The 19,232-nt window shown below is 39.9% G+C and overlaps 1 protein-coding gene across 1 annotated transcript in view; it reads right to left on the bottom strand.

The window, feature by feature from the left end:
• Positions 1-822: 822 nt before the first annotated feature.
• RAD50 (RAD50 double strand break repair protein) overlaps positions 823-19,232 on the bottom strand; it is a 71,439-nt gene continuing 53,029 nt past the window's right edge. Inside the window, exons 21-25 of the mRNA XM_081093139.1 lie at positions 17,986-18,210; positions 5,345-5,430; positions 4,669-4,811; positions 2,340-2,473; positions 823-1,109 (exon numbers count right to left, since the gene is read on the bottom strand). Of these exons, the coding sequence (XP_080949265.1) occupies positions 923-1,109; positions 2,340-2,473; positions 4,669-4,811; positions 5,345-5,430; positions 17,986-18,210 (775 nt within the window). The 3' untranslated portion in view covers positions 823-922. The remainder of the gene's footprint in view (positions 1,110-2,339; positions 2,474-4,668; positions 4,812-5,344; positions 5,431-17,985; positions 18,211-19,232) is intronic.

Raw genomic sequence — 19,232 nt, 5'->3', positions numbered from 1 at the left:
CATCGTCAGGTGTTAACAGTCACTGATAACTCAGTTTTATAAAAGACTTTTTAAAAATTGATTTTTAGACACCTTCCTGGTGTGGTTGAGTGGTTAGACTCTTCAGCACCTGCAATGAAGTCACGGGTTGGATTCCTAGTCAAGAGCATGTACCTGGGTTGCAAGTTCAATCTCCAGCCCCATTTAGGGCGAATGCAGGAGGCAACCAATCAATGTGTCTCTCTCACATCAATGTTTCTCTCTCTTCCCTCCCTCTCTCCCACTCTAAAAATCAATGGAAAAAATATCCTTGGATGAGGATAAACAAAAAATAAAGTTATTTTTAGAGAGAGAAGAAAGTAGGGGAGAGAGAGACATCAATGTGAGAACAAGACATCAATCAGCTGCCACCCTTATGCCCCCCACTGGGAGCCCGAAACCCAGGCATATGCCCCGTCTGGGAATCAGTGCATATGATGTCGTCCAACCAACTGGGCCACACTGGCCAGAGTGATAACTCGGCTTTTAAAAACCGTATCTCAGCAAATAAATTTAGTGATAACATTTAACACACATAACTTTAAAATGCAAAGACCTAAATCTGAAGGCAGTGAGGACCTACTCTCAGTGGTGCAGTGAGAAGTGAAAGGTAGTAGCAGGTCAGGCCAGGGAATCACAGGGATGCTGGGAAGGGAAGGGAAACCGAGTCCAACTGCTGAGCTGAGCCCTGTGGGCCTGTCAGGCTGCCCGAGGGGTGAAGTTCAGGAGTCAGTCCAAATCTCATGTGAAACAACTTGAATCATTTTAGAACCTCTCAGACATTCAAAATCCTAGACACGGAGCTCCTTTTAAAGAATATATTTGCTTACTGACTCAGCTGATACCAGAAACAAGCAGTTGCCTAAGGACCTGTATTTCTAAGGCAGCTAAATCCCGAGTCTTCTCAGTGAACATAGGATTCCAGGGAGCTAATATTGCACTTCACAATCTCTGAGCACTGGTCGATGTTCTTCTTAATCCTGTAGAATTTCTCCACATACTCGGATCGCCCCAAGAGCTCCACAAAATCTTCGTCATGAGTGATTACCAGAAGCTGGAAGTTACGTTGCTGTGAGCGACTCTTTATTATCCTGAAACAACAGATTTAGAACATTTTGTTACTAAAGAACATATATAACCCTTTCTTTCCTTTATTTGAAAAAGCTATTGAGAACCTTGTTTGACATATGGCTGAGCGGCAGGGCCGCTGCCAGCCCTGCAGGAAGTGGGGGTGGGGTGGGGTGGACCCGGGCCTCTGTCAGGTAGGAGCCCATCTCCTCTCCAGGCAGTGGGGGTGCATGTCTTGACTCTTCACGTAGGTCTGGCTTACGAACTGGTAAGAATACGTGATCTCGTTTCTTCCAGAACACAAAGTTCTTACCACAGCAGCTGGAAATGCTCTAAAGTTTTCCTTGATATCTATGCTGCTCAACTTTAGGAGGCTGACTTATTCCTTTGCCTTGGGTTTTCTTGACCTCTGACTAGTTTTCTCTGGAAGAAAATACTTTTTCTTTTTGAAAAGACAGACTACAGGCAAGGGGAATAACGTGTGCAAGCCCTGCTGCCTTCTCAGGAGCTGTGTCTACTTAGAATTCTGCCCGCCTAGTCACTAGATGCATCATGAGCATGACACACGGCCTGAGTGGGTGGACTGAGACACGGTGCTCGTTATCTATACGCTGAGGTTACGAGGCTGAGACCTGAGGCCTGAAAGACCTTTTCCTTATACCAACCACTTACATATCCCTTGCCCGGAGCTGGATGTACTTAGGTTCAAAAGCACTAGCCCTTACTTGCTGGTCACGCAGGTATCCTGGGAGGTGGCTCCGGGGTTGCTCAATTCTCCCTCTGGCTGTCAGACAGGAAACATGTCTGCCAGGGGTCTCCCACAGGTGACTGTGCTGCAAGGTGTGTGCAACTTTACCTTCCTGGATTCCACTTAACCACTAATCTACTTCTGAATAAGAACTGTCACTCCTCATAGAGTCTGACGCATGTGGAAAGCTGGGGAGACAGTCCAAAACCACCGTGACCACCCAGAATGTTTTACAAGTCATGGTAACTCCTGTACACAACATGTGGGCCCCTCTGGTGGGTTTACAGGAAAGCCAAACCAAACCAGCAAACTCACCACGGTTTCCCCATGAACACATGGGGAGGTGCAGGGTGTGTGCTGCTGGTGGTCACCATTTAGTTCATGTTTAAAAATCTGATAAATTACTATCAAAAGGTAAAGCCAACCAGCTTCCCCGAGGAAGACACATCTAAAGGCGTTTCACCATGGAACTCTCTTAATCTTACTTTAAACTTGAGAAACTTACTCAACCAGCGAATGTGCAAGAGATTCAATGTTTTCTCGGTCAAGATTCGTTGTTGGCTCATCCAAGGCAAGGATGCCGCAGTTCAAACAGAAGGTTTCAGCCAGGGCCAGGCGGATAATGAGGGAGGCTAACACCTGGAAAAAGCACCAGAGCTGAGCTGCCGCACAGACCATTTTCTCATCCACCTGGGAAAGTGTGCAGACCTGGCTGGGTCTCTACACGGGGAAGGTCACAGGGCCACTGACCTGAGGAAAAGCTGCTCTTCTGCTTGGGAGAGCCCGGCACTGTGGCCAGACGTGCCCAACCTCAGCGTATCATGTGCAATGAAATAAAATGCTAAGAGCAATGCTGACCCCCTGCCCCAATCACATCAGCTATAACAAAACTTGAAATCACAGACGTGAATCAGAAATGCATTGCCATTCAGTATTAACTAATAATTTTAATAACTGGTATAAGATTAACAACCTTAAAATTCACAACCTATTTTATTTTCCTGATAGAGATTTATCAGGAAACCTGGACACATTACATTTCCCAGAGCCTCAGAGACCTTTTATCTCTTCCTTACATCTCTCTGTTCTGTGGTCTAAAAGAGGCACCTAACCTACAAATGCTCTCACCCACACAAATATGTTCGTGCATTGTGAGACAGAATGAATGAATTCCTGGGCCAAAATACCAGGAGTACAGAAATACAGCGTTATTTAAGCTTAACCTGTAGGAAATCCAAACAACCCAAACTGAGGCACTTCCATGGCTAACAGAAACCTAACAGAAACCCCTCAGGCCCCGCTGAAACCATCTGAGGGTACAGGCACACCAATAAGAGTGCAGGCGCTTCAGGAAGTCTAACCACCTGTGTGTGAGCTGGAAGTCCCCCTCCCCGCGAACATGTGAGTGAAGGGGAGTCAGTGAGTTCGTGATTCTAGAGCAGCTGAGAGTCTCTTTGATGGAGGGCTTGGCCCTTTGGACAGACACTTCTTCCTGTGTCTGAACCCCCTGCTGCCACCTCCCCCACCACTCCTCGGAGTGGAGTCTACTGAGTCCTGGCCCACCTCTACCAAACCATTCCTCTGTCTTCTCCCCCAATCACTACAAATGAATTTTTCTAATTTATAGTAGTTACAGGAAATCTACTTTTATTCAGAAACTATTTTTGAAAGTATTTTTAATCCAAAGAGACATGTTTTAAACTATATTTTCCCATTCATAACTACCACTACAAATCACCAAAGCAAGTAGGGGATACTGATTATAGATCACAAATTTGTCATTTTTTGCAGACTACGATTATGATAATCTGCAGGTGCCTTAAACTAGTATAGCTGTCTGGGCTGACAACAAAATACATACATGCATGGAGTGTCTTTAGGTCAAAATTTAAAACTACAAAAATAACTTGGGTAACATGAGCATCTATTTCTAGAATTTTAAAAATTTGTTAAGAAAACCAAGGGTAAAGAGATGTCATCAATATAATCTCTTGCTTCTAATCTGAAAGGAGGAATCTGTGGCGTCTTGGGTACCAGCCTGTGCACAGGGAAGACCCAGCCTGTTCCCCAGGACGCAGGCCCCACTGTCCTCACTGTAAATCACCTTCCCTCTGATTTGCTCTGTGCTCCATGCCCAACCGAGGCTGTCTTCCCAGAGCCTCACGTAGCACCAGGTGCCCTGCCCAGCAGCTGAGTGTGTGTGTGTGTGTGTGTGTGTGTGTGAGCGTGTGTGTATGTGTGTGGTGAGGGGGGGGGTGTCTGCAGGCCCCAAGGCTAGGCTGGGTGGTGTTGGGGGACTCGGACCTATAAGGGGGCTGCTTTCTCAGAGAGAGGCTCATCTATTATAACACCTCATCTGGCTCAACCTAGGATCTAGTTTGCTAATACTGCCTGTCACTGACTAAAACACACCTCCCCCTCCCACTTGACTTCTCTCAAATCAGGATGCATCTTATAATTACAACTGCCTTTTTTCTTTCTTAGTGGCACATAAAATGGTGTGTCTTGCAATCAATGACACAGTAACTTATTCTCCTAAGGAAGGCTGTAGAAGAATGAATGGTCTTCAGCTCCTTGTTTTATATTGAGCCTATCCTGTGAGAATGGTTCAGGCCCTTCTCCTAAAAGCCCAATTTATGTGATGCTGCAGGAAATGCCGGTTAGAAGTGGGGGAGTGTATGAGGGCAGCAGATCCGACCCTGAATGTGGCAGCCAGGAGCGTGGTAGGAGCTTCCACCATTCCCGGGCGGCCTTGGAGGCTTCCACCTCACTGACATTTGTTTCTCTCTGTCGAGTCTCTGGGTGAAGGTGGCCCCTAGGTTCTGAGTACCTGCCTTTTGTCCAGCACTGCATCGTCCTCGCATATCCAAGGCCGTGTCACCCTTTAGCATCACCACGCGGTAGTTGTAATTCCGCCGTTTATCAGAAGCTGATACGTTTTCATCGGCATCAGACCGAATTTCTATATATTCAATATCTGACACAGAAGGAAGAAGATTTCAGAGGAACCTACACTCTGTACCCTTTGTCATTTGCCAGCATTATCAAATAAGCCCAGGAGTACCATGTGAGGCAGACACCACAGGGGAAACCCTGGCTTGTCTGGAACCTTTCCTCTGGCTGAGAGTGTTCCCGTGGATTCCTGGCTAGAAGCAACCCAGAGACCCCAACCCCCTCTCAGCGCTGCCTTTCTTAGTTCTACTCTACTAAGAGTTTCCTCCTGACGGTTTCTTCTTATCACATTTCGGCTTATCCCTATCGACACTCAACAGAATCTATTATGTCATCAGCTAAATATAATGTGCATCGTAGCCAAATATGTAAGGCCTACCAGGCTCTGGAATAGAAACCTCTGCACTTCTTGCTACAAGATGTTGTCAAGATAAGAATTCTTAGAACACATCAGAGAGATGCTCAGCAAGGGCCCGGGAGGGGACGCGGCACGATGAGAAGTCGCGCGGTGGGAGCGGGGACAGGGCTTTGGGAGGAGCTGGTGACACCGCGCGGTACCTTGTCCACGATAGGTGCTGCGCCAGAGGTCACGGATGATCTTATTGATTTCTTCCATTTTCATACTGTGGAATTTCATTATTGCTCTGGAAAAAAAGCCAGTGGTACTTTTAATAGAATAATAATATGGTAACGTATTATTACATGTAACAGTAACATTAAAGTGTGAAATATATAATAATGTGTATAATAATAATGTAAGTAACATCATAACAATATCATGAAGTAACTTCCCTGGATATTTCAGTGATAAAAGTAGGATATAGTAAGAGCTAGAAAAAATAATCAGGACCAAGATCTTGCTGCTTGGCTAATAATGAGTAGTGCCGTCATATTTCCAGAGCTCCAGGGTCCCTACCTTCTCCATTTGTACTCTGTATGATATGACAAACACTCCCTTAAATACAACCACAAATGCTGTGAACATTTCAGAAAACAGTTTTTTAGTAGACTCTTTCTTAGGCTAATTGGAAGGACTGTTTCCACTGGTGGCCACCAGTTACAGGAAGACCTGCTGAATGGAAGAGTCAAGAGGGGAGGGAGGTGTACAGGGTCCCTTGCTCTATGGGGAAATAGGCAAATCTCTGCAAATGCTGTTGTTTTCCTCTTTAATTACTAATAAGGTTTACCAAGAGTCAGTCTCTTGGGCTGCTTTTATTCCTCAGATCCGTGAGCTTTTTATCTATTAGAAGCTTTGGTACAGAAAGGGCCATTTAGAGGCTTAAACTGAGCTGAACCTCAAAACTTTTATTCTCCCTTCCCAGCCAAAGATTCAGAAATCCTACTAATAGGTACACCCCTTCCGTCCCCTCTCAACACTCTTAAAAAACTAGGAGTTTCTGAACACTAAAGAGAAGAAATGTTTGTAAAAACAGAAGTAGCCTTCAGAATCTAATGTTGTTCTTACTATTGTCACCTTTCCCCAAAAAGCGCTGGGTTCTGTGGAGGCCTATGAACTGTAAGCGCTGCCCCAGTGACACACAGGCAGACTTCGCTGCCACCGCCACACAGAGGATGTGAGGCGCCTCACTTCCATTTGCAGCCTCTTATCTGATACACACAAAAAGAAACTGAACGTAATGCTTCTGCCTCTTCATAATCACTTCATGATCTTCTGGTTCACTAGCCAAAGAGAAAGAAATGACTCAACACAAATACATTTTAAGTATCAGATGAAGGATTTTGAAGTAATTGACTGGAAAAAACCATATTCTGCTTGATGATGAGAATGCAAGTCTCCATATTCTACTTTATACATCTGTCTCAGGCTAACATTTTATACTCCTTTAAAAGGATGGAGACAGCCCTGGTCAGTGTGGCTAGGTGGTTAGAGTATTGGCCCATGCGCCAAAGGGTCTTGGGTTTGATTTCTGGTCAAGGGCACGTATCTGGGTTGCAGGTTTGATCCCTGGCTCCAACTGTGGGTGTGTGTGGGAGGCAACCAATTGATGTCTCTCTCTCACATCGATGTTTCTCTCTCTCCCTCCCCCTATCCCCTTCCTCCCTTCCACTCTCTAAAAATGAATAGAAAAAAATATCCTTGGGGTGAGGATTAACAGAAAAATAAGACAAAGGATGGAGACAAAATGTCTAAATATTTGCTATAAAATACACACACACGCACTCTCAGAGAATGTTCTTGAGATCAATCATGTAATCCATAGTTTTTTGTTTTTTAATTAATCCTCACCTAAGGATATGTGTGTGTGTTTTTTAATTGATTTTAGAGAGAAAGGGAGAGGGAGAGAAACATCAATGTGAGAGACATTGATTGGCTGCCTCACGAATGCACCCAGACTGGGGATTGAACCCGCAACCTAGGTATGTGCACTGGAATCAAACCCACAACCTATTTGGTGTATGGAACAAGGCCCAACCTGCTGAACCACCTGGCCCAGGTTGTAAGCCATAGTTTTATATATTACTTTCCTGACTTTTCAAGTGACTTTTTAAAAAAGTCATCTTTCCATTCAAGTTAAAAATCTTCCATAATAAATATTCCCAAAGTAGAGCACAAGCTCCAGCTGAGGCAGGGGGTGACGGTGCCCCGTGTGCAGCCGCGGAGGTGCATCTGCCCGTGGGTAGTGTGCTGGAGAGAGCACTGCGAGAAAGACCTACTCACCCCAGGGCTGTGCCAGACACAGCTGAGGCTACCTGGCTGTATCCCTTCTGTCTAGTCTTGAGTTTAACCCCACTTGAGGGAATAACAATAATAATAGTGGTTACTACTGAGGAGCATTAACTTATGGAAGGCACAAATATGCTTAAACAATCATATTATTTCATTTAATCCTTATAATACTGGGAGAGTTAGGTTTGGTTATCCCCATTTTCCTATTAAGAAGATGAAGTCAGTAACTTCATCATAATCAGAGAAAAGTGGGTAGACTATTAACAGCCCTTGAATATGATAATTAAAAATTTTAAAAGGCAGTCAAAATGCCATCCTTAAAGCCACCAAGCTCAGCTAGTTTTATGACTAAATGTTCTCCATTCTTCAAGGTACATTGGTACGCTTAAAACTCTTAAGTATATGAAATATTACATAGCAAAAAGAAATATAAGTAGAGCCTGGCCTGTGTTGCTCAGTGGTTGAGTGTTGACCCATGAACTAGGATTCCTGGTTCAATTCCTGGTCAGGGCACATGCCCAGGTTGTGGGCTCAATCCCCAGTAGGGGGTGTGCAGGAGGCAGCTGATCAATGTTTTTCTCTCATCATTGATGTTTCTATTCTCTCTCCCTTCCTCTCTGCAATCAATAAAAACATTTTTAAAAAAAGAAATACAAGTAGAAAGAGGAAAAAAATGTATAAGCCTATATAAGATCATTTAGTAGTGAGGTATTAAAAAGAATATATCAGGACCAAGTAGTATTTATCCCAAGAATAGTACAACAGAAAAAAAAAATTGATTCATTGTATTAATGGATTATAAGGAAAAAAATCATCTCAATAGATGTCCAGAAAGTACTTGTTATAACACTGGGTTTTGATAAAAATCCTCAGTAAAAAATAGAAAATTTTCTTAATTTGACAAAATGACTTGATCAGATATCCACAGCAGCATTCAATTAATGTTGAAATATACAGAAGTGTTACTGCTAAAAACTGTATCAAGAAAAAGATGCCTCTTATTATGGCTACCCTAAAATAATATCCTAGAGATATCCCTAACAATTCAGGAAGATAATGAAGAGGAAGCAGCAGCCCAAAACATGTCATTGTTTCTGCAAGTGATATAACTGTGCACTCAGAAAATCTAAGAAATCAACTGTAAAGCTATTAAGACTAATACAGTGGTCAGAAATAAAATTAATAGTTTTATTATCTAGTAGCAAAATCCAATAGAAAACAATAGAAAAAAAGGACCCTAATCACAGTGGCAATTAAAATTATGAAATAAATGCCTAGGAAAAAATCTAACAAAAAGGTAAATGCTCTAAATGGAAAGCTATAGAACTTTACAATAGGACAAAGGAACTGACTAAATAGAAGAGACATACTATAGAGTCCAAAATGGGAGATTCAATACTGCAAAGATGTCTCCTCTCCTCAGTAATCCACAAAGCAAATGCAATCCAAACACAACTCCCAAAAGATTAAAACATTTTAAAAATTAAATCCATAAGGTGACTCTAAAGTTCTTATTTCAAAAGAATAATGCAAAATAATAAATCACAGTAGGACAGGAAAAGAAATGAAATAAAACCAAATACTTGCAGAACTTTAGTTTTATAAATGACATTTTAAATCAGTAGGAAAGCTTTCAGTAGTGTTGGAGAAAGGAAAAACTTAAACTTATATCACTGCCCTTTAACAAACCTCAAATATAATTCTTCTGAAAACATTTTTATAATTTTAAGATTGGGGAGGCCCTTCTAATCCAGAAGCCATAAAGAAAGACTAAAGATTTGCCTACCTAGCCCTAACAGGTTTGGCTCAGTGGACAGAGCATCAGCCTGCGGACTGAAGGGTCCCAGGTTCGATTCCAGTCAAGGGCACGTACCTTGGTTGCGGGCACATCCCCAGTAGGGAGTATGTAGGAGGCAACTGAACTGATGTTTCTCTCTCATTGATGTTTCTAACTTTCTATCCCTCTCCCTCTCCCTTCCTCTCTGTAAAAAATCAATAAAATATATATTTTTTAAAAAAGATTTGCCTACCTAGAAATTAAAAGTCACAAACAATACTGTAAAGTTAAAGGACAATGACAAACTAGGAATAACTAACTTGCAATGTATGTGAAAAGGATTAATATCCAGAATATATATTTAAAAAGTGGTACAAATCATTGAGAAAAAGACAACCTAATAGAAAAACTGGTAAAAAGATATGAATAGGCAATTCTTGGAGAAGAAATACAAATAGCCAACATATGTAAAAAAGTGTTTAACCTCACTAATAAATAGGGAAATGTAAATTAAAGTGAGCATTTTTTTGTGTGTGTAACAGACTGACAAAAATTAGAAAGGGTAATGATATGAAGACATAGAGAAATGGGTACTTTCATACACTTTTGGTGAATACAAATTTTGTAAATGTGTTTGGAAGTCAATCTGGCAATAACAACTTAAAAATGTAGATACCCTCTGACCCATTAACTCTGTTTCTAAGAAGTTATCTTCCTAGTGTATCTATACAAGTGTGCAAAGACAAGCATTGTAGCACTATCTGTAGTAGCAATTATTTAAAAACTTCCTAATATGTCCATCTGTGGTTAAATAAAGTAGGCAACATCCATTTTATAGAATAGTATGCAGCCATTATAAATGAAGTACTTACATATATGAACATAAAAGATTTTCATTACATGTTAAGTGAAAGAAAAAGCCAATAGTGTGATACTATTCACATAAAAACAAAAACGATCTATTTGTATAAACATACTTAGAAAAGCACTGTGAGGGAAATAAAAACATGTCACCAATGTACTAATACTTAAGTGCTGAATAAATGTTAGACATTGTCATGGAAATAAACCTAAGTCTAATGTGAACCATGTTCTGTGATTTGGATAGTAATGGAGTGAGTACCGGGAAGCATAAATATCTATAATATAAGGCCGAATGGGTTAACTCATATAAGTTGTACAAAATATTATGGAATACACAGGAAGGAAAAATTATATCTGCTTGGGAAGGGCTTCATCAAGATAACGTTCCAAGGAAGAGAAATAGCATGGGAAAATCTGAGGTGTCCTAAGGAATGTTCAGTTTGCTTAGATCACAGTGAGTATTGAGAGATGAAATGGGAAAGGCCAGGTGTGGAAGTCTGTCCTAAAATTAGCAGGGAATAGAGACAACTACCTTTAGGAAAATTAGCCAGGTGAAAGTATATCGGGGGGCTGGGGGGTGTAGGAGGGACAAAGAAGTGAGGGAAAACGACAATAATATAGGTAAGAGTAAGGAGGGTCTGACAAGAGGGGGCTGTGCAAGAAAAGCAGCTCTGACACAGGACTGGGTGAGGGTGGACTGCTGATCAACAAATACAGGCCCAGAGATGAGCTACACACACCTTTATGCACCTGGACTTTATAATTAACATTTAAGATTAACCTTGAAGGTCCATGACCTCAAGTAAACAATCATTCTGCTGAGGCAAAGATATAAATTTCATGGGCTGGAAACTGTTGTGGGTAAGTGGTCATCTGGTTAGTTGCATCAGCCCCACCATGTGCCTGGTGTACATAATTTGGTTATATGCAAATACTAACTCACATGAAGTGGTACATTTTGTGAAAACTGGTTCCCACAAGAGAATGGAAAGGTCTAAGAGCTAAGAATATGGTGGTCTATGAATTATTTGGTCCTATATTTAATCTGAAAGATTTCCTTTAAATTTTTAGTAACAATCTATGTCATATTATGAGGACAAATGATAGCTTTAGAGTAGTGATAATTTTGGTGATCAATGAAAGTCTTAGGATATGATCCTCACAAATGACAAGGGCCTACTAATTTCCTGTTTGAAAGAAGGCATGGGACAGCATGAGGCCAGAAAGACAAAAAGACATGCGCCAGTGAAACAATTCTATATGATACCATAATGGTAGATACATATCATTATACATTTGTCCAAACCCATAGGATGTATTACAACAAGAGTGAACCCTAATGTAAACGATGGACTTTGGGGGATTATGACATGTCAGTGTAGGTTCAACTGTTCCACTCTAGTGAAGGCTGCTGATGGTGGGAGAGGCTTTGGTTATTAGATTGGGGGAGGTATATGGGAAATCTCTGTATTTTCTGCTCAATTTTGTGGTGAACCTAAAACTGCTCTAAATGAAGTCTACTAAAAAAAAAAAAAGACAGAGCCCTAACCGGTTTGGCTCAGTGGATAGAGCGTCAACTTGTGGATTCAAGGGTCCCAGGTTCGATTCCGGTCAAGAGCATGTACCTTGGTTTCGGGCACATCCCCAGTAGGGAGTGTGCAGGAGGCAGCTGATTGATGTTTCTCTCTCATCGATGTTTCTAACTCTCTATCCCTCTCCCTTCCTCTCTGTAAAAAATCAGTAAAATATTTTTTAAAAAAGACAGAAAAATAGAAATAGGGGCCAATGTAACTGGTGCAGCTGTTTCTATCCATGTCCCTCTTCCCTCTTATGCAGCATCTCCTGTAAACGTTAGGCTGACTACACTGTCCTTTAGTACCTCTTTGCACCAGGGCTTCTGCCCCGGCAATGAGATGATTTTCCTTTTTGTTCTAAGCTGTCCAGCTGCCTCCCACACTTGGACATTTAGTGAAAAGCTCTGTAAGCTCTAAATTATCTTCTTCCTAAGTATACGTATGTTCTAGTTTGATGTCACAAGTGAAGCATATTAGGCCTCCCCAGGACCATAGTTCAGGGTTTTCGTTGCCGTTCTGAGGCCACGTTTTAAATCAGGACTTAACCATTAGCAAAGATCGGAGTGTCTGATATGGAGTAATTAGAGAGCAGGTATCTAAGGGGTTGGAAAAATATCATCTAAATAGTCCAAAACCTTACCTGCCGGGAAAAGACCTTCTAGGTCCTGCTTCTTTCATTATTTAAAACATCTCCAGGTACTAAGGAAGGTTAGCTACCATTTTGGCAAAATTTGAACTAATGCACATAAAATGGCAAATCTTGAACTGAATTTCCCCATTGTCTCAAGCTATTTTATTGAGTATTGATTAAAAGGGTCAAATACAAATATGCCTTACTAATAAAAAAATGTTATTTCAAAAGTATGAAAAACTAAGTTAATGAAAATAAAGTTGGGAAAAAAGTAGAAAAGATTATATTTAACAAAGGACGTTTTCTAACAATATTGTCTTTATCCTTGTATTTAAAATTGTACCAAACTTTGAGATATATAGTTTGCTAAGAAATTGGCTATGACCATTGTTATTCATGATTACACTGAATACTCTTCCTGCTGCCCTGGTACTTAGCAGCGTGAGAACTTCCTGTCTCCCAACATTTAAGCTGGCAGAAGCCCTCTCATATAGAGGAAATGGTACCATGTTCCAAACTAATAATCATTTTCATTACCGAGCTAAACTCAAAATCCCTAATTTGCCAAACTTAAGTTGCACATTTAAAAGAAAAAAGACCACTTTCTCTAGATAAAACCCTTAAGACTATTACATTCTTAAAACTACTGAACTAATTTCCTTTAGCCAGACTCTCAAAAAAAAAACACACCACAAAACAAAACAGCTTTTAAAATTCAAGCAAGGGTTCAACCATTATCACAAGATAAACATTTGGTTTAAAAAAAACTGCAGTGAGTGTGAAAAGTCTCTGGTTATCTTTTGATTTTGGCTCGATGCTGGAGGGGCCCAGTGCTGTAAAACTGCTGCATCCACGGTGAAGACAAGAATATTGGTTGAAAAATGAGCCCTAAGCCCTCCATGCATTCAAGTAGCCAGACTCTCAACAGATTCACAGAGAGTTGGTTACCTTGGATACAAAACTGTAAAAGTTACATGTTTCCACAGAATCTCAGCAGAATATGCAACCTTCCACGTTTGGGGAAGAACGACAGTGTAAGATTGGTATAAGGTTGAACATCTTCTAAAATCATTTAATTCTAACTGATACATTCTACTAAGGGGCAAGGAGCAATCCTTCTAAATGATGAATGTTTTCCCTCTTCTCAGCCAGTGCGAGTCTCTCAGGCCATGGGCAATGCTTACAATTAGTGATGTTTTTAGATGATTACTAATAACAGATGATAATCAGCTTTTCTTGAAAATGCATTGCTAATTTCCTGTGTTACCTTAAATAGACAGCTAAATGCAACAACTACACTGACTGCATGCTTCATTCTAAGAGGTGAAACAATGAGGGAAATTTTGGACCTCACTTTCTTCTAGGTGAGAAGGCAAATTTAAGGCTTAGAGTATAAACCTTAAGAAGGCCACTGTTTGCAAGCACAAGCCCACAAAGACTCAATTTTGGGGAAATTTGTACCAATTCTTTTCCTCTCACTTAGTAGAATCCATCTGATTACCAGATAAAGACCTTAGTTTGGATTTGTTCCTTTAGTAAGCCCAAATTGCTGGAAAGCCCCGTACCTCCCTACCCCCAGAAACCCCTGATTGGCCACACCAAACCCTCTCACCCCCATCACTTGGCTACGTGATGCCTCTGTGATTTTTTTCTCTACTGAAATGTCCTTCCTTCATTATTAAAGGCCCAGGTCAAACATAGACTATGGGGCACCTACCATGGTCTCCCCTGTTGGACTGTTTGCAGGAGGGACAGAATATGATATCTCCATTTTCCCTGACGAGAAGACAGAAGAGGGATTTGGGAATGAACATGTGCATTTCTGAGGACATTCCTCTTCTTGTGGCTACCACGGGCTCTCTGGGTCTGCAGGAACAGCTGGAGGCGCCTAGCAGTAGTGTTCTATTCAGTCAGTACACATGAAACCAGGTCTGCAGTCAGTGTACTAAGTAGAGGAGCTACCTAATAGTAGAATATGAGCAAGCAAAATTTAAAACCAAACCTTTCTACCTAAATAGGCCCTTCAAGCTATCACCCCATTGTTTTGCTCCCCTTCACAGAAGAACTTTTTGTAAGAAGTATCTATATTCGCTGTCTCCATTTCTTACCAAACATCCTTTCTTCATCCAACTTCAAGGCTTTAGTTCCAACCAAGCCACTAAGATTGTACCTCAAAATCATTAACAACCTCCATTTTGTCAAATTCAAGGGTTGGGTCGCTTTTTTTGTTTCTTAAATTTCAGTGAGTTTTTGATTTTTAAAAATTTTATTTAAATAAATTTTAAAATCTTAAAATTTTATTTAAGATTATATAATATTGACACAATATTATATGAGTGTCAGGTATACAAAATAGTAATTAGGCATTTTATATACCTTATGATTTATGTACCTCATGATTACTTTTATAAGTGGCAGTTTGTTATCTTCACTTGCAATCCCTGATTTCCAATGCTGCTGAACATCTTTTCGTGTTTGATTATTTTGTTTCCTCTTTGAAACATTTGTGTCTTTTACCCATTTTAAATGTATTATTGGTCATTAATCCAATTGGTCATTATATTCTTTTGTTGTTAATTCCCATCAGGATATACTTTTTCCATTAATTTTTTTTTAGAGAGAGAAGGGAGGGAGGGAAGGAGAGAGACATCGATGTAAGAGATACATTAATTGGTTGCCTCCTGCACATGCCCCAACTGGGTGTGGGGATCGAACCTCCGACCCAGGTACATACCCTGGACTGGAAATCAAACCTGTGACCCTTCGGTGTGCAGGCCAAGGCTCTAACCACTGGACAACACAGGGCTTAGTCATTATATTCTTAATCTCCCTTCATCTTTCTCACCCATCTCTCCCATCCCTTCCCATCTGACAACTATCAGTTTATTCTCTGTATTTATGAGTTTTTGTTTTGTCTTTTTAGATTCCACACAGAAATGAAATCATATGGTATTTATCTTTCTCTGGCTGACTTATTTCACTAGCGTAATACCCTTAAGGTCCATCCCTGTTGTTGCAAATACAAGTTTTCATTCATTTTTACGGCAAGGTAATATTCCACTGTATATATGTACCACATCCTCTTTATCCATTCATCTATTCATGGATACCTAGGGGTGAATGTATCTTTTCAAACTGGTGTTTTGGATTTCTTCAGATAAATACCCAGAAGTGGGACTGCTGGGTCACAGGCAGCTCTATTTTTAATTTAGTGAGGAGCCTCCATGCTGTTTTCCACGGTGGCTGCACCAATTTGCAATCCCACCTAAAGGCAGGAGGGTTTCTTTTTCTCCACATTTTCATATCCCACTCCTCAGGGAGGACCTTGGAAGCTGAGCTATCTTTGATAATCTCCACCCTGTAGGTGTGCGACTGAGTCCCCACCCCTCCTTCCTATCTAATAAGTTCCAAGATGATACTCATAATGCTGCTCCAGAAACACTTTAAGAATCAATGTATCTGATTTTAAAATATGCATGTTAAAAATTTAAAGGTAAACACCTAAATAACTAAAGTGGAATATATCATTTACAACCCAAAGAAGGGAAAAGAGAAATAAAGAAATATTCCACAGAAGGCAGAAAGTAGAGAGAAAAAAAAAGACAGGAACAAATTTGTGAATTGAAAGAACTAAATTCACTAGTGAAAAGAACAAGATGGTCAGACTGAGTAAAAAATTATGGGGGGGTTGGGGATGGGGGGATAAGGACACATGTAATACCTTAATCAATAAAGAAAAAAAGCCAAATTCTGTTATATGCTGAATATATTATGCAGATGTAGGAAATAAGGCAGTTTAGGCAATGGCACAGAGATAAAATGACCAATGAAACAGATGGAAAACCCAGAAGTGACCCATACACACACATGGAATTCTGATGTGTGACGTAAGTGACAGTGCAGATCATTAAGAAAAGGATAGGCTCCTCACTACACAGAGCCAGGACGACTGGTTGGCCACAAGGGGAAAAGTGATATTGGAGTCCTACCTGATGCTGTACATAAAGTTCCATTTAGGATTATATACTTAAATGTACTTAAATGTGAAAAGACAAACTTTAAAACTTTTAGAAGGACACACAAAAGTAGGGAAGGATTTCTTAAACAAGACAAAAAAGAGCTAACCCAAAAAGAAAAGATTGGTAAATTCAATGACCCTAAAATCAAATCTGTCCACTAGAAGACACTATAAGAAAGTGAAAAGATAAACATGAAAAGTTCGAAAAAAATATTTGTAATACATATAACTTAAAAGTAATTAAAATGCAGAAGAGATAAAGAACACCTTCAAATCAATTAGATGGCTGGATGACCTAATTGGTTGAAGCATCGTCCCATATACCAAAAGGTTGCGGGTTCGATTCCTGATCGGGGTGCATACCTAGGCTGTGGGTTTGAGCCCCAGGTGGGGAGCATACAAGAGGCCATGAAATGTTTCTCTCTTCCTTCCTCTCTCTCTAAAATCAATAAACATATCCTTATGTGAGGAGTAAGGAAAAAAACCCAAAACTAATAATACATTAAATATAGGTAGAAGACACAAACATTTCAAAGAGGAAGCAAAATGGTCAAACATGAAAAAGATGTTCAGCAATATTAGAAATCAGGGGACTGCAGATGAAGACCACAATGATTTAACATTTTAAACCCAGATTGGCAAAAATTAAGAAACTGAAAAAAATCAATGTCAGAAAATGTGTTTAAAAAAATCCTTATATTCTGCTAGTGGTGCAAATTAGTGAAAAAACTTTGGCAAAAAACTTAACATTATTTTGTAAAATTGAGCATATCCTGCAACCCAGAAACTTTACCCCACATATACTCTAGGGCAGTGGTTGGCAAACTGTGGCTTGCGAGCCACATGCGGCTCTTTGGCCCTTTAAGTGTGGCTCTTCCACAAAATACCGACTTCTGCGCATGGGCCACAAAGGGCCACAAAGTTTCAATCGCACTGTACGTGTGCACCCGCACGTGGTATTTTGTGGAAGAGCCACACTCAAGGGGCCAAAGAGCCGCATGTGGCTCGCGAGCCGCAGTTTGCTGACCACTGCTCTAAGGAATCTCTTACACCTCTGCTCCAGAACACATAACAAGGAAGGGTGATATCAGTGAAGACCCGGAAACAACCGAATGTCCATCTACAGAAGAATGGATACATAGTGGTCTATTCCCACAATAGAATTCTATATATCAGTGAAGATGAATGAACGACAGCTCTAAGCAACATAAGCAAAAGCAAAACAAAATTTAAAAAAAGCAAATCCTAGAAGAGTACACAGAATATATTTTTAAGCTCAAATTACATGCATATGATAAAATTATTTTTTTTTAAAGCATATAAAACAAAAATCTGTGCCAATGGTTACAGGGAGTGGGGATGACAGAGGCCGAGATAAAGAGGAGCATTTGAGAGGATGCCAGTTAGTGACAATGGTAGAGTTCTTGGATTGGGTGTGTGTGAGGAGGGGTATCATGACCACTCCTTAGTATTAATATGCTTTATAACTTACCTTTATAACTTCAGTATTTGTTGTATACACATAAATATATGTATTTTCCATTCTTTGGCATGTATGACATATAATTAAAAAGAGGGAAATATGACTAAAATATGCTAGTTGATATTCACTACAATGGGGACCAAATTCCCAATCCAATACTTACTGGTCAAGGGTCTTATAATAAATGTCCAGATCCTTGTTCACAAGCTCTGTTGTTCTCATAACAATCATCATTTCTCTATACTTTTCCTCGGCATCTCGAAACTGAGGTGATCGAAGTTCTTTCTTAAAGTGAATAATTTCTTCCTCATAACCCTTCTGTCGCCCTATTGCCAAACTGTGACTTCTTTTTATATTTTCTATTTTTTCTTCCAAGTTCTGATGTTCACTATGAAAGGGAAAAATGACAAATGAGGACCATTTTTAGCTTTTGGCAGCTTGAAGTGGAAAAGCCAGATCTCTTTAGAGAGAAATATCATTTATCATTCTCCTTAGCAGTCAGCATATGATAACAGAGTCTTTCCTTGCTTTTTATGTAAGGCTTCAGTACAAAAGAAAATTTTCTTACTTCCAAATTCCTGAAGCATCCAGGTTTCTAAACAGTTAATTTTTGTGTGCTGAATAAAGAACTCTCATAACATGTGAGCAATAAGAAAGTTCCTGACTTTTAGACACTAAATAAAGCACTCTTAGTGATTAATATTAGAAATTCACAAACTTCTGACTGTGAACTGAGAGTGTACAATGAGGAGTTATTGAATAACAGGTGTCATAATTTTGTTCACATTGTCAAAGACAAATATAATTTTATTTCAAACTATTAATTTCTATAGTAACACCTACTAAAAAAAAGTTTGTATTCCTCTATGAAAAAATTTCTCACTCAAGCATAATTCTGACCAAAAAAAGTAAAATACCCAAACTTAGTAGATAATACAGTTTTTAATATATGATTTAAAAAATCTTCATTCATTTAACAATTCCTTATTAAGCACCCTCTTATGTGCCTGGCACTGCTGTCAAGTTTATAAACATCCTTACAGAATTGGCCTGATTGTCCTTTTGTTATTTCTGTTGTGTTCTGGTTGAAGAAAGGTTTGCAAAAGAGCAGTTGTACTTAGTAGACTGAATGGATGTAAAAAGCATTGTTATATACCAACCACAGAAGGAATTATATTTAAAAAATCTGGTTTTGCTTTCAGTAGCAAAGAATAAATTGTTTCATTTAGAAGTTTCTTCTAAAAGCTTTATTTTTTCCAACTTGCAACCGGGAGCACTAACATTATAGCGTTAAAGAGCTGAGGCTTGGGAGTGAGGATATCTGAGTCACATTCCTGGCTTTCATCAAAATTTACTGTGAATTTTTTTCCCTGAGTGTCAATGTCCTAATGTATAAAAAATGAAGAAGCT

The sequence above is a fragment of the Myotis nattereri genome (genome assembly GCF_964212035.1).
Source record: "Myotis nattereri genome assembly, chromosome: 5".
Classification (NCBI taxonomy): domain Eukaryota; kingdom Metazoa; phylum Chordata; class Mammalia; order Chiroptera; family Vespertilionidae; genus Myotis; species Myotis nattereri.
This window is presented reverse-complemented; position numbering and strand designations above follow the sequence as displayed.